General features: G+C 37.9%; 1 protein-coding gene across 11 annotated transcripts in view; it reads left to right on the plus strand.

The window, feature by feature from the left end:
- KIF2A (kinesin family member 2A) overlaps window positions 1-13,235 on the plus strand; it is a 92,569-nt gene that overhangs the window by 43,992 nt on the left and 35,342 nt on the right. For 6 of the 11 annotated variants that reach the window (XM_065599029.1, XM_065599025.1, XM_065599023.1 and 3 more), the window contains exons 5-9: window positions 1,173-1,238; window positions 1,875-1,975; window positions 3,707-3,802; window positions 4,759-4,813; window positions 9,007-9,169. In XM_065599029.1, coding sequence (XP_065455101.1) covers window positions 1,173-1,238; window positions 1,875-1,975; window positions 3,707-3,802; window positions 4,759-4,813; window positions 9,007-9,169 — 481 coding nt within the window. Of the gene's footprint in view, window positions 1-1,172; window positions 1,296-1,874; window positions 1,976-3,706; window positions 3,803-4,758; window positions 4,814-9,006; window positions 9,170-13,235 lie in introns of all 11 variants that reach the window. The other 5 variants (XM_065599022.1, XM_065599020.1, XM_065599026.1 and 2 more) reach the window with 1 other exon arrangement.

The following is a 13,235-nucleotide window of genomic DNA, read 5'->3' on the forward strand; positions in this document are numbered from 1 at the left end:
AATCCCTTCTCATAACCCACTATTTCTGTGATGCTTACAGGAACTTGGCCAACTGAAAAGGGATAGTTTTAAGCATCAGTTATAGGTACAGTTTAACATCTCTGGAAAAAAAATCATGCCATAAAGATGTAAAACATTAAACACTTGCCACTCCCATTGACTTAAGTGGGAAGATGGGATTGCTCAGCACCTCTGAAAATCAAGCCACACGAATATATAAAAAATGCACATATTTTTATTGTATCTTTGACACCTAACCTTTATATGTCACCTGCCCTTAGCTGCCAAAATAAGAATGGGATGTGTCTATAAGCATTCAGTCTGCTCTGCTCTGCTTTGTATATTGTATCCTGTTCCTTCTTTCTTTTTCTGCCCCACACTCCTCCCCACCCCCAAATATTGCAAGCTCTCTGAGGCAGGGACTATGTATTATGTGTGTGTTCTAGGTGCTCTATGTGACCCTTGTCTTGGTTTGGGTCTTTAGCTGTAACCACAGTGCAAATAAATAACTCAAAATTTTAGGTCCCAGTACTACAATCACAAATATATGGTTAACTTCACTCGTGAATAGTTCTACTTACCTTAAGTTAAATGCTTGCTTAAATGTTTGTGGGATTGAGGCCTGAGTTGCTAGTTTATGTTGATTATAATTAGGGCTCTCTGTTTCTGACTTTCCGTGACCTCTGTGACTTCTGCGGGGGCTACTGCAGCTGACCCCAGGGCTGCCCAAGCAGCTGGCTCTCCCCCAGCAGCAGCCTCTCCAGACATCCCCCTTCTCCAGCACCGACCCCCTTAAGGTTTAGTCAGAGGTATTTATAGTAAAAGTCATAGACAGATCACGGGCCATGAATTTTTGTTTATTGCCTGTGATCTGTCCATGACTTTTACTAAAAATACCCAAGACTAAATCTTAGTCTTAATTATAACATTAGGATTAGTAATTCACTGTATAGTGTGTCTTAACTAAAAACATACCTTTAATTTTTTCTAGTGAACTATTTGTTTACTTAGATGTCACTAAAAGACCTTTTTTGTTGTGTTTTTAATCATAAAATATTTCAGAATCTGACAGTAATATGGGAAATGTGAAAAGGTCATTCTATTAAATGAAAAATTTGTTAAATGTTCATGTTAAGATTAGTTTTAGACCATTTTATGTTTTTCTTTTGCAGCGGTTGGTTCTGCACGTGCACGGCCTACTCAACTTCCTGAACAGTCTTCCTCTACACAACAGAATGGTAGTGTTTCAGATATATCTCCAGTTCAAGCTGCAAAAAAGGAATTTGGACCCCCTTGTATGTAAACCGCGTATCAAGGATTCATTCATTTTAGGCATTACATGTACAGTCGCTTGGACATCTGTGTAATCCATAATTGTTGAATGGTCTAAACACAGTTGTGTCTGTAGGTCTCCATAAGAAGCATTTTCAGATTACTGTGGGAAACAAAAGGTTGATTCTGTCATTGTTCTGTTGGTAATTAGGTTTTAAATTTTTCCTTCAATTTTTTTAAACCTTGACTGTTCATTTAAAAAACATTTAAAAAATTATTTTAAATTGTCCAGTCTTTTTTAGTTCAAACCAAGCGATCACATAAATCAGTTAGTATGTTTTTGAGGGCCATTATCTGTTATATTTTTATTTGGGTATTTCTTGTCCAATTCCCACGAATATTTCTGAACTTTATTAGCTTCTGAATTAAAAAAACTAAAGTTGCAGTAGTTATGCTTTGCTAATATTGAGCTGTTTGAGGAGCTAATCAGTGTAAAGATTTAAATTATAATTATTGATAAAATAACATAATTGAAAACTTGTAGTGTAAATATTCAATCCATGTGACAATTGAATATTCAAAAAAGTATCTTTTTCTTTAAGCACGTAGAAAATCTAATTGTGTGAAAGAGGTTGAAAAATTGCAAGAGAAACGTGAGAAAAGAAGGCTACAGCAGCAGGAACTTAGAGAAAAAAGAGCTCAGGTTTGTATTGGTAGTTCAGAGCTGAATTCTACACATCGCAGAAAGCCTGTGGTGAGAAGATCTATGCTAAGTTATTGGGATCTTTATTGTTTATATAAACTATGACTAGCCTGAAACTAAATGTTTTCTTCGTATGTACAAAACTGAATGATTAGTCTTCAAGTTCCATAGTCATTTAGGGTGCATGGTTGTGTTGTTATGGTAACTCACCTTATCATTTTATCTGATTCTTTTGTTTCACATACATTTATTATTTAAGTTTTGCATTTGCTGGTCTGGCCATAAATACTTACAAATGCAATCTCAGTGATAACTGTTGCCTAAGAAAAACACATGGACAAAAATATTAAGATCCTTTACCTCAAAATATAGCATAATATTTGTGACAAATTACCCTTTTCTTATCTTCGATGGGGTGTGAGTGGCATATTTGAGAGCTTGAGGTTTGAAGAATGTTTTTTTAAATACTTCTACAGACATTTTAATTTTGTAACATACAAGCAATATGGCCGTAAGTTGTTAGAACTTTCTGTTAAAATGTGAAGTGGCTAATCCTGTAAGAGAAATATTTTAAAATTTAATGACTTTGTCACAGGAGAGTAAAAGATTTAGAAAGACCAGTAGCATAATCTTGTTGGCAGTCCTGTATGTATGTTTTAGTCTCTAGGGAGATACTAGCAATCTGCTAAGGACATAAGTACCACCAGAAAGTAAATGATTCAAGCAACTTGATTTCATGGCTTTATGATGGGCCTAAGCTTATCTAAAAGGATATACGTGGATTTTTTTTTCTTTTTTCATCCATTTAAATGAATCAGAAAGGTACTGTTTCTTTCTATGAGAACAAATAATACTTAAATACTTTAAAAATACAGGATACTATTTTTTGAGATTCTGCCTGCATTAAATCTTGAATTAAATCTTAAATTATTTGATTCCAAGAAGCCTTTTTTGTGTCTAGCATTTCTAAACTTCTGTATATGGGAGTTACTCTGCTGATCTGTGTGACTATGCAAGTGTGTTGTGTTTGTTTTCAAAGGTTTCTTTTTTAAAATGCAGCAGTATTGGAGTACTACTCTAATCAAAGCCTTTTCAGTTCTTGAACCCCAAGTGCAAAGTTTTCAGAATAGCAGTAAGGCCAAGACTTTTTTGTAATGAACAGTGTAACTTTCTGAATCTTAGAAAGAAGCAGGCATGAAGGTAACACATTTTATGTAGATTTATGTAGGATAATTTTTCAGTTTTTATAAGTGGGTGATGATGAATTTGTAGATGACCTATTTTATTTTTATTATTATTATTTATTATTTATTATTACTTTAGGCAGTATTATTTTAATGGAGAAGGTTTTGGGAAAGGGCAAGAGGTCCCTCCCATCCCCTTTCAAGTTTTCTTATGTTGAGTCATTAGCAAGGTTGATTTATAGGCAACCCAAAACATAAGTTAATTTTAAAATTGAACAGAATGCTTGTGTTTTTTTTGGTTTTGGTTTTGCCGTAGAAATCCAGCTTGTTTCTTGATGAGTAAAATAGTCACATGGTCAAAACTAATGATGTGTGAAAAATATGTGGTTTAACTTTTGCAAAACATGCCTTTTTGAAGAAAGTTAAAACTTCAGCAAACATGGTATACTTCTATTCTTGTTTCTGTAGCTTTTCTATAATTATATTTGGAAAGTATTTGCAAGTGTCATGTTAATGAAAACTTTGTAACTCTGTTTTTTTTCCATAGGATGTTGATGCTACAAACCCAAATTATGAAATTATGTGTATGATAAGAGATTTCAGGGGAAGTTTGGATTATAGACCATTGACAACAGCTGATCCTGTAAGTTTACCTCAGGAATTGTTTTTAAAAGGCAAGGATTTTCTTCACAGATTTTTTTTTTTTAGCCGTTTATATCGTTTTTCTGCACTTGAATTTTTTTTTAAAGATATTAATGTACTTGTGAAGCAGTGAGGCCCAGATTTTTAAAAGGTATTTAGGCATTTCAGTGTTGAACATTGCGGTGTCTAAGTCCCATTTTCAAAAGTGACTTAGGCTCCTGAGTCCCATTGACATTCAATGAGATTGAGGCTATTAAGTGCTGTAGTCGCTTTTGAAAATGACTTGGACATTGCAGTGTTGAGCGCTGCAGGATCTAATACCTTTTACAAATCTGGGCCTGAGTGATTAAACACCTAAAAGTAGTTTTTGTACCCTAGGATTATAATTCTGTAACTTTTAACTTGTTGAATGCCATTTGCATTGAAAGGAATTATTAAATTTTATGTCATTAAAATGTGCGCTGGCACTACAGTATTAGAACTCTACCAATGTACATTTATAGGACAGAATCTTCAAAGGAGTCTAAGGTGTCTAACTCCCTTAGGTTCCTTTGAAAACCCAATTCTAAATGTGTAGATTTAGGGCCTTATCTTGAAAGGTACTGAGACCATCTCCTATCTCAATGGGGCAGACTCTGAGCTGGTGTAAAATGTCATAGATGTATTGAAATCAGTGGTGCTGTGATAATTTACACTAGCTGAGTATCTGCCCCAGTATGAGCAGAGGTTATGCAACACCATACAGGATGTGTTCTGCACCCTGCAGGATCTGGTCTTAAGTGTTCATAGCAGTGAATATAGAGTTGTGCCCCATGGGTTGTTGGATACTGCACATTTTTGAAAGTTCAGATTTACTACCTTCAGAATAACTGGTATAGTGATCAGACTTTGAAAACACTCTCCATTAAAATTAGTACTTAATTCACTGAAAGATTTTTTAATTTTTATTTTTGGTAGATTGATGAACACAGGATATGTGTTTGTGTACGAAAACGGCCGCTCAATAAAAAAGGTATGACCATTTAATGTTTAGCTGGTATTAATCTCACTAAGCAGCAGCTTCTGGTGGTATTTGATCGTATTTGCATTTTGGAATCACCTAGAGGCACCAACCAGAATTAGGGCCCCATTAAACTAGGCACTGTGCAAACATGTAGTAAGAGAGAGTTCCTGCCTCAAAGAGTTTATAATCTAAATAGACAAAATGAGCAAAAGGTGGTAGAAAAGTAGTAATAGTATTATCATTTTGCAGATAGGAAACTGAGGCACAGAGTTTAAGTGACTTGAACAAGGTCACATAGGAAGTCTTTGGTTGAGCTGGGAATTGTACTGTAATATCTTGAATCCTATTCCAGTGCCTTGACCACAAAGTCTTTTTTTTCTCCAATTCACTCAGATTTTCTTCTAAGTGATCAGTAATCTATTAACTTATCATGTAACAACCTAATAACAGTTCTTCCTCAGTATGTTCATTTGTATAATAGAAAATATGTATATTTGTAACCTAAAGTAAAAAATCAAAATGACTGGCCTTTAAACTATAATTATATATACATAGCACAGTCTTACTCAAATGTGTGGTGGGTTTAGTAATACATCCTTTCTGAAACAGAAATATCATAGTTAGCCAAGATGATGAAAACAGATTGATTGATTGAAATATTTCATAGGTCTTTTAGGGTAGAAAGTGGTATTATGTCAAGACATTAAATGAGGACAGTTGTGTACAGGATTTTAACAGACCAGATAATGGTTCGAGGTGTGGTCAAAATGGTTCCCCACTTGTGCAATGGAAGGCATGGGAATAATATTCCAACAAATCTCTTGTAGAATTCCATCTGATACAAAGAATATTTGAGAGCTACCTGGCCGAGAGACCACACTAACAGTCCTGTATTCATATAGTTGCCAGTTTCTCCTTTACTACCCACTACTGACTGGAGTTCAGTCATCACTGAAATAAATTAACTTACTTTTTGAAAAAAGTTTGTTCCCCTCTGTTAAAATTTTCAGGGATATCTTGGTTGGCCGAAGATTTCAGAGCATAATTTTCATACCCTCAAAATACTAAATGGTTGCAATGAGTCTTTTGGAATTGTGTCCCAGAATGACACATTCACTTCAACAAGACCGGAAGTGACCAGGGCCGCCCGGGGGGGGGGGGGGGGGGGGGCAATTTGCCCTGGGCCCCGCAGGAGCCCCCACGAGAGTTTTTTCGGGGCCCCTGGAGTGGGGTCCTTCACTCGCTCCGGGGGCCCCAGAAAACTCTCGTGGGGCCTGGGCTCCCAGAGCTTCTTACGCTCTGGGTCTTCGGCGGTGGGGGGGTCCTTCCGTTCCGGGACCCGCCGCCGAAGTGCCCTGAAGACCCGCGGCGGGGGGTGCTTCTGCCCCGGGACCCGCCGCTGAAGCGCTGGGTCTTTGGGGGCCCCCGCCACCGAAGACCCCAGGCCCCCTGAATGCTTTGGGTGGCCCTGGAAGTGACAGGAGAATTTTGGAGAAGGGGTGGGAGAGAAAGGTACATTGTTATTTATACACAGTGAGAGCTCTTCTCTCTTGCCTTTCTTCCATGTTTCTTCTTTCATTATTCCTTGATTGTTTTCAGATCAATAAAACAGTCACAAAATCAGGTTATTTAAAACTGCTCCCCACAGCCTGGTTGGTTAGAGACATTCAGCACATGAATCTGGTAGCAATTCAATTTTCATTTTAGCATTGCAGTTCATCTTTATTAAAATATGACTTAGGAATCTAATACATTTGGGGAGAATGCTGTAGGTGATAACTAATTGGACAAAGCTAATTAGAGAGGAAACAGCAAATTGGCAGCCTGTTGTCATGAGTCATGACTTATGGGTCTTTTGTGGTGCAGAACTGGGTCTGGTTCTGTTCCAGTCGTCTGTATTGGTGGTTGACATCAGTGAAGGAACTGATTCTGTGCAGGATGCTCGAGAGATGAGCAGCTGATTGGAAATGGGATATAAGATTGAAGTTTTGCATCTGCAGAAGGAACTAAAAAGATTAATTGTGGAAGAACCATAGTGCCCCCCCCGGCGCGAGCCTCCTCCGGGCTCCGCCTGTGGAGGCAAAATAACTGGACAATTTGCGTCCCGACCGAACATCGGTCAGGACGCGGGACAATGAAGTAAATATTGGGACAGTCCCGATAAAATGGGGCGTCTGGTCACCCTAGGTGTACACATAATAAATTTAATAACATTCTGAAAAACATGCACACTTTTATTGTGGAGGTTGATAAGGGAACAATATTTTCAACTGCCCCAGTCTTCTAACTGGAAAAGAAAAAAGACTTGGAGAAACTTGTGTATGGTAGTTTGAAAGGAGAGAAGGTGAATAGAGAGCTTATTGTATTAACAAAGGAATAACTCGTATATTCAAAAAAATAGTGTTTCCCTATTCAAGCTACACATTTGGAATATTTTTACTGTATGAGTCACCTAGTTTAAAATGGGACATAAAAGACTCAATTTTTACCAATCTTACACACGCCAAATTCACTGAAGTCTGTGGGCGTTCCATGCTTGCAAGAACTGGGCCGGGCCCTAAATTAGCAAGGTTCAGATAATTAGAAGATTTCATTTGAGTGATATATTGTTAGTTTCTTAGGAAACAGGCAGATTAAAAATTTTTCAGTTTTGTAAAATCTTGGTTTAAGAAAAAATTTACTCATGATTTACAATAGCTTGATGAGATCATCCTAGGACATGGGCCAAGACCCAGTCACATTTCAGTGTTAAACTGTGATGTCCAGTAATTAACATAAAGCAAAAGAAATTTCAGAGGTTATCCCAGAGGGTTATCAGCAAGTAGCATAGGCTGCCATATCAGATGATTATGACAGACATTATAAAAGACTATTTAAGACTATCCCTCATACACATTCTGACTACTTAGAAGTGAGGTACAGTTTTGATGCAAAGTATGGACCTATTAAACTCTCCTTTCACCTACATTCTTCTGTGTGTCAGTTCCACATTTACTGCAGAATAATGCACATTTTCAATGTGCAGTACTGCACTTGAAAACTGAGTAATTTACTTGGTAACTTGGATTTATACTTTAGTTACTTCCTAATACCCGTGTAATTAAAAGATGATGGCCAAGAATCAAAACATAATTATTGAAGTCAAAACCTTCCATCTAATTGTGGAAAACTACATTGTATTCTTAAATTGTGAGCCTCAAAGAGATTTTTATATACAGACAGAAGCAGGGCACATCAGTGGTCTTGACTATATACAAAGGATCTTTATTTTTGTGCATCTTGTAGATGACTGGGTTCTCTGTGTGTTTCACTGATTCATACATCTCATGCAATTAACAAACTGTAGTGATGTGTAGTAATTATAGCCCATGAACTTAATAATGCATTTCTTTTGTTTGTTTGAGAAGATAGGTAACATCCTTTGAAATTTGCAGCCTTTTCTTCTAACAAAATAATTTTAAAAGGGTTTTCACTTTAGCAGAATAAAATTTTAAAGATCAGTTTTATGCTTTGCTGACTAAAGAATCTGCTCCTGGAGTGATTGTGAATGAAGCTATATTGTGTATAAAATGGAATAAAAAGTTTCCATGGTTGAAAAATCTTCATATAGCTATAAGGAGTTAAGCAAAGGGCATGTGTGGGAAAAATAAATGGTACCATTTGTAAAAATGTCCAGCTATGTAGGTAATAATTATATTTATGAATTTAAGATTGATAATCAAAATAGTGTTGGATTGTAGTTGTCCAGCTGAGGAGGGGATGTAATTTGTTTGTTTTTGTTTGTAAAAAAGCAAAACATAAGGCAATAATCTTTGGATATGTCATAAATAAAACCTTAGAAGAACTAAAGCATTTTTTTTAGAAGTAATTACAGAACAAACAGGCAATTGTGAATTATGAAGCTGTCATTCTTTCAAGTGATACTAGAAAGGTGCTCAGAAACTGCATTTCAAAACTTTAGTAATTTGTATAATCACTAGGACTCCAATGATGGAATTACACACTTACAAATCATAATGTGCCTGATTTTTTTTAAAATGTAGGGATCAGAAGCCGAGATCCATGACATCACATTTACTTGGAGCAGTTTCATTACCTTGGACATTGTAAGAATGTAGATGACCAAATGGTGTAAAAGTTAATATGCATAGATAGTGTGTATATATAGATACATATTTATATATCAATCATTTATTTTATAGAAACTGTAATGAAAGACCTTGATGTAATCACAATTCCTAGTAAAGATGTTGTGATGGTACATGAACCAAAACAAAAGGTGGATTTAACAAGGTACCTAGAAAACCAAACTTTTCGCTTTGACTATGCCTTTGATGACACTGCTCCTAATGAAATGGTTTACAGGTATGTGTATACACTTTTTGTGACTATTTTCCTATTTCTTTTCACTTTCTGTATTCTTGGGTTTATCCTTGACCCTAGACATTACTCCTCCTCCTCCAATTGGTCTTCAAATCTGTTTGCCACTTCCATAGCTTTGCCCATGTATATTTTTCCTTTAACTCAATTTGTGCTGAATTCATCTGTCCCTTAAACTCCACTTGCCGAGAGTATTGTAATTCTCTGCCCTTCCTCAAATCCCACCTTTTTAGACCAGGATGTTGCTTCCTCTCTTCTCATGCATGCAGTATGTGATCTCATGAACCCTTTCATCAGACCAGTCTGTTGGCCCTGTGGTCACTTCAGGATCCAGTTAAAAATCACCTTACATATTTTAAAAGCCCTTTATTGATGCGACTTGAGCATAGCTATGTCTTTGCATGTTTCTTTTCTATTTCTTTTACCAATCCCTCCCTTCATCCAGTGCTAGCCTCCGTTCTGTCCCGGCACCGTGTCTGCCCTGTGGGAACCTTCTATCTGTAGTGCACGCTCTCTGGAACATCTTGCACCCTATTTAATAATCTACATTTCTCCAATCTCTGTAAATCTTTAATCTCACTTTTCCGTTGGTATTATTTCTCTCTTATCTTTGTAACTGTACTGTTTAACTCTGAAAGGAGTTTTAAGTTTGTATGAAAGTTTGTGTATTTAGATCCTCGTGCATGGTTTCTTTCATAAAAACTTAATAAAAACTGCTTGCATATATATAATAATGTACATGCATGCGCACACCCACTCTTATATTGAAACAGTAAATCTCAGATCTCTTATGTTAATAGAGGTTTCTCTCTTCCCTTCATACAACATAGTAGTGTGTTTTCTTCCATATTTTTTTCATATTTGGGAGGATAATCAAATTTAGCTTTCCCATTAAAGAAGTATTTGAAACAAGATATGTATTTTAGTGCATTACCACCATTTAGTTATGTCACAAAGAAAAGAAGATTTAGTGTGATGAGTTCCAGTTTAATTCAGGATTTTAAATCCTCTCATATTTTTATACTGAAAGTTCTTAAATTTGGGAATTAGGAGTGTTCTACTGCATAATCATCTATTTATCTTTTTTTTTTTTTTTTATGACCTACTGCTATTGCAGTATTTCCTACATTCATGGCAGTCAGGCTAATGTCATCTTTTTAAATATATAAAAAAAAGTTGTATATCATCTTAGTTTTGAACCTGATGTTTCTTCTGGATTTTTCAGGAAGGACTAATCTTTGTATTTCTGAAAGCCTAGGATTGCATTTAAGGAACATACTAAGAGTAAAGTTGGAGTATATTTGGGCTTGGTACCATTTTAGCTCTTGAACTGTCAATGACTTATTTTATTAAACATTTCTTAAATATATTTGTGTTTCTGCCTTGTATTAAAACACAATGTATGTTGCATAGACTGAATTTAAGTATATATTATCAAATCCATTTATATGGAGAGCTATTTGTGCATATTCTCAGGCTAGACAGACAATATATTTTTGTAATAGATCATAAATATAAAAGATACAACTTCCAACCTATGGTAAATGTCCCCCATATAACTCCATGTGAGAAAACAGGTTGAAGTAAATGTGCCAGAAGAAAAAAGATGCTGCAAATACATTGTTAGGTGTAAACAGTCTTGGAGGAAAAAATGGACTCTGTTGCAGTGTCTTCCTTCAGGCTCTCCTGTGCCTTGGAGGTTTTCATGAAGTAATATTCTCTGTAACAAGTAGCCAGGGGAGGGGAAATAATATTGTTATCACTTAAAAGGAAAGTTTGTGACCCCATTTCTGCATAGTTAGTGTCCCCTAGCAAATTAAGTATACTCCAGGAATCTTCAAGCTTTTCCTATCTAATCTAGGGTTTTCTTTTTCTAAAGCACTGTCTCTGGCATTTGTGACCTCTTCAAAACCTCTAGAGAGTTAGTGCTTTCTTCTGACGAAAGAGTGAAAGAAATTGGAATCATCTTCCATGTTATGTTAATCTTGGAGGTCTAATTCAGGAAGAGCATACATAAGCAGAGGAATTACTATATTAAATAGACCAACGGTTCATCTGTTCTAGTATCCTGCTTCTGGCAGTGGCCAATGCTCCCTCCTTGGGAAGATTATAAAAGCCTCCTATAATACACGTAGCCAATTGTGCAATATTGTATCATTAATATGAGGAATTTCCCTCCAAGGCTGGTTGAGTACCAATTTGTGCTTAAGTAACAAGATGGAGAGATCTTGTTTCTTTGGTTTTGGCTAATATAACTTAATTATCTGGGCCATAGGTGCTGACTTCCCCTCTGCCTGGTGGGTGCTGGACCCTGGCCCTGCCCCTTCCTGCCTATGCACGCCCCTCACCTCACCCCTATTCCACCCTTCCCCAAAGTCCCTGCCCCACCCTGCCTTTTCCCAGCCCTGCCCCCTTCCCACCCGGATTCCACCCTTTACTCCAAGACCCCGCCCTTCTCCGCTTCCTCCCCTGAGCATGCCGCATCCCACTCCTCCCTCCCTCCCTCCCGGAAAGTCCTAAGCGTTGCCAAACAGCTGTTAGGGGACGGGTGTGTGTGTGCGGGAAGTGCTGGTCGGGTGGGGGAGAGGGAGGAGTGGGGACGTGGTGCGCTGGGGGTGTGTGTGGAGAAGGAGGCAAGGAGAGGGGAGCTTGGCTGCCAGTGGGCGGAGCACCTGCTAATTTTTCCCTGTGGGGGCTCTAGCTCCAGAGCACCCACAGAGTCGGTGTCTATGATCTGGGCTACTAGTCTGTTGGGTACAGGAATTCATTCAGGAAGTTTTATGGACTTTGTTATGTAGGAGGTCAGACTGGATGGTCACAATGGTCCGTTCTGGCTTTATAATATATGAATATGCTGGTCTATGGACAAAGTTGTCCTACTTCCATCTTTTATCTAATCTATTTTTATTCTCCCTGTTGCCTCCCTTACAGCGGAATCTAAGGGCTGAGTCACAGAACATTTTCCTTGAATTAATCTAGGGTTTGTTTATAAAGCTTCTAGTTAGAAACCCATTCTTCTTCTTCAAATGATTGCTCATCAGTTCCATGTAGGTGTGTAAAAAGAAGAACAGGAGTACTTGTGGCACCTTAGAGACTAACAAATTTATTAGAGCATAAGCTTTCGTGGACTACGCATATGCATCCGAAGAAGTGGGCTGTAGTCCACGAAAGCTTATGCTCTAATAAATTTGTTAGTCTCTAAGGTGCCACAAGTACTCCTGTTCTTCTTTTTGCGGATACAGACTAACACCGGCTGCTACTCTGAAACCTGTCATTATGTAGGTGTGTGCATGCCATGTGCATGATCGTCGGAAGGTTTTTCTCTAGCAGTACCCGTCAGGTCATCTATGGAGCCCCCTGGAGTGGCGCCTTCATGCTGTGTATATAGGTTCCTGCTGCCTCTTCAGTTCCTTCTTACCGCCAGTGATGGTCGTTGAAGCAGCTCCTCTCTTGCATTAGCTAGCGATTTCTAGTGGACTCTCCTTTTCACTCTGTAAAAGGTTTGAAAGTCTTAATGATAAAGTTATAATTGATGATAAGTGTAGTAGTTAAATTTTAGTTGGGGGTTAACCTCCTCACTATTTTGTTCCCGTCCCGGGGACCGGAGCATGCCTTGGTCTTAAGGTTTCAAGCCATGGGGGTCCTGCCTGAAGCCCATGCCAAGGGGAGACCCACATGATTTCTGTCTAAAGTGTTTCGGAGAGGGACACCAGTCCAAGAGGTGTAAGATCTGCAGGGGTTTTAAACCCAGAACTAAGAAGGAGCGGGACTTTCATTGAAGCTCCTTCTAATGGAGTCAGTTCTTCAACCCCAACCGTCCCAGGAAGCTTTAACGTCTGAGCCACCTTATACAGTGTTTTATAAAGACAAGGTGCAGTTGCGGCTGCACCTATCCGTTCCCCCTAAAGTAGTCTCACAGTTTCATGGAAATCAGAATATCTTTCTACCAGTGTTCTTCCCGAAGTTGGACGCAAATGACAGGGAACGCAGGCTCCATTCCCAAGATGTTAGACAGGCTCTGGCTTTTTACACTGTTTAGGAAGTCGATGAA

The sequence above is a fragment of the Chrysemys picta genome, chromosome 6, assembly GCF_011386835.1.
Source record: "Chrysemys picta bellii isolate R12L10 chromosome 6, ASM1138683v2, whole genome shotgun sequence".
Lineage (NCBI taxonomy): Eukaryota > Metazoa > Chordata > Testudines > Emydidae > Chrysemys > Chrysemys picta.